General features: G+C 52.4%; 1 protein-coding gene across 1 annotated transcript in view; it reads left to right on the top strand.

Moving 5' to 3' along the window:
* The window catches only part of LOC102015300 (chromosome unknown open reading frame, human C11orf53), a gene marked incomplete in the record, with an annotated part of 2,242 nt that extends 676 nt beyond the window's left edge, over nt 1–1,566 (top strand). The window contains 2 exon segments of the mRNA XM_013511187.1: nt 1–87; nt 820–1,566. Coding sequence (XP_013366641.1) covers nt 1–87; nt 820–1,221 — 489 coding nt within the window.
* Between the last annotated feature and the right edge of the window lie 689 nt (nt 1,567–2,255).

Here is a 2,255-nt window from a genome sequence, read left to right on the forward strand (position 1 = left end):
GCCGGACCCGCCGCGCTCCTGGGCGCCGCGCCGCTGCCGCCGCTGCTGCCGCCGCCCTTCCCCGGGGACCCCGCGCACTTCCTGCTGGTGAGTACGGGGCGACCCTGCGGGGTGACACTGCGGGGTGACACTGCGGGCCTTCTATTACCAAGGCCTGACTCGCCAAAGCTGGAACTGCAGACAAAGGGGTGCGCGAGGGCACTAACCCTGAGCACCTACCTACCCCAAGCCAGGCATTTCCCTGCGCCTCTGTTCCTTAGTACTCGCAATAACAGGAAATATTTACGACAGCCCCATTTCACACATGGAAAAAGTGAGGTGCGCAGAGTTAAGAGCGCAGTGGGTGGCACCACCGTGAGTGAGCCCGGCGCACCCTGAGAGGGGCAGGCTGGGGAGGCAGCGCCAGGCTTTCCTCTGCTCCGCGAAGGCGGGTGCCTCCCCCGGCCGGGAGAAGCTCCTCCCTGAGGGACTCCTACCCCGCCGTGCAGAGGGTATTCCAGACCCCAGGGCAACACCAGGTCCAAAAAGAATGCAAGACGGCGTTGTTGGAAAGTGTCAGGTGGGTGTTCGTTCTATTCTCACATCTCGTCTAACGTTCTCGGGGAGAGAATCTCCATACATCCAGTATAGGAGATCCGGGTCTAGAGTAGAAAGGAACCGAAATCCTAGAGGTGTCAGACTCCAGAGGGTGAAGCCGCCTCGCCCGCGACCTCAGCCGCAGCGGGAGGGCAGCAAGGCTGTTCCGCCAGCAGCAGCTCCGCATCTGCATCCGCAGAGTATTTCCTAGTGAATAACCCCAGTGGCCTCTCCTTTCTTTAGAGGGACTCCTGGGAGCAGACGGTGCCGGATGGGTTCAGCCAGCCGGACCCCGTGCCCGCCGAAGCTCTGCAGACTTTGCCACCCAGCACGAGCTGTCTTTCCCCGCTCGAGTCCGCGAGCACCACCCAGCACAGGAGCGCAAGCTGGGGGGCTCCCCTGGCCGGGACTCAGCCCTACTCCCTGCACACGCTGGAGGACCTGCATCACCCAGCAGGGTACCCCGCCCCGCCCCCCTACCCCTTCGCCCCTTTGGTGACCATGTCAAACGACCTACTGCCCAAGGGGCTGCCTCTGTCCCCAGAGGAGGGGACAGACACCTCTTCCCTTCATGATCCTTCGCCTTGGACGAAAGAAGACGGGAGTATGGCCTGGGGCGCCTATGAATGCCGCAGAGCTTACTGAGGGGTGGACCAAAGGACTTCTCTGCTTTTCTCTAATTGGGTTCAATATTCCACAGATCGTTAAGGTGTGCCTGCTCATTGAGTACTGGGTCTTTAGGGTAGCCACCATCTGCTAATGGACGATGGCATTTATCTGTACTCCTCCCCTCTGTAACCCCACTGAAATCCGACTCAATGTTAGTTAAATACATCCTGGACCAGGTGCTAGTGAAACAATCTTACAGTGTGGTCAGTTTGAAACTTCAGGAACACCTCAGGCTCTCAATCTTCTGTTATCCTTGAAATATCATTTTTGGCTCCAATTTGTTTTCCTAAATTACATTAAAAAGTTTTTGTAAACATAAAACATAATGATTTTCCTGTCTGGTCTTTCTTAGTTACAAACTAGCTCAATTCTTTAGTAAAAGAGAATGGATAAGATATAGTACAGGTTGGAACACATAAAGTAAAACTCATGCCACGTAACTCTGTAAAGTTAATCTGTGTGTGTGTGTGTGTGTGTGTGTGTGTGTGTGTGTGTGTGTGTCTTTTTTTTGAGACAGGGCCTCGCTATGCAGTTCAGGCTGGACTTGAGCTCACTTTGTAGCCCAGGCTGGTCTTGAACTTGCAACAATCCTCCTGCCTCAGCCTCTCAAGTGCTGGGATTACAGGCATACACCACCATACCCAGCTAAAAAGTTAATTGCTATATACATTTGCCTCATTACTGGAACATGTAAAGGTCTAGTAAAAACATAACACCGTATGTAAATGCTTTATCGCCAGGAAAGTAGTGTGAGCTCAGGAGACTATGGTTTTGTAGTGTTAATTCTGCTGCTCGAAAGCCCAGGACGTCCAAAAATTAGTCCAATCCCCAAAAAGACCTAAATTGTTTTCTTTGATCAATGATAGCTTTAACTAAACTATACCTTGTCTCTCTACAGTTGTCTGAATAAATGAGTAAAATGGGCGTTCGGCCCAAATAAGAATCCATGCATATTAAAGAAAAATACAGAAAGTAGGACTAAGCTGTTAGCAAGAAATAGAGCACAGGAC

Source organism: Chinchilla lanigera, unplaced genomic scaffold (assembly GCF_000276665.1).
Source record: "Chinchilla lanigera isolate Chin_1 unplaced genomic scaffold, ChiLan1.0 scaffold00011, whole genome shotgun sequence".
NCBI classification, from domain to species: Eukaryota; Metazoa; Chordata; class Mammalia; order Rodentia; family Chinchillidae; genus Chinchilla; species Chinchilla lanigera.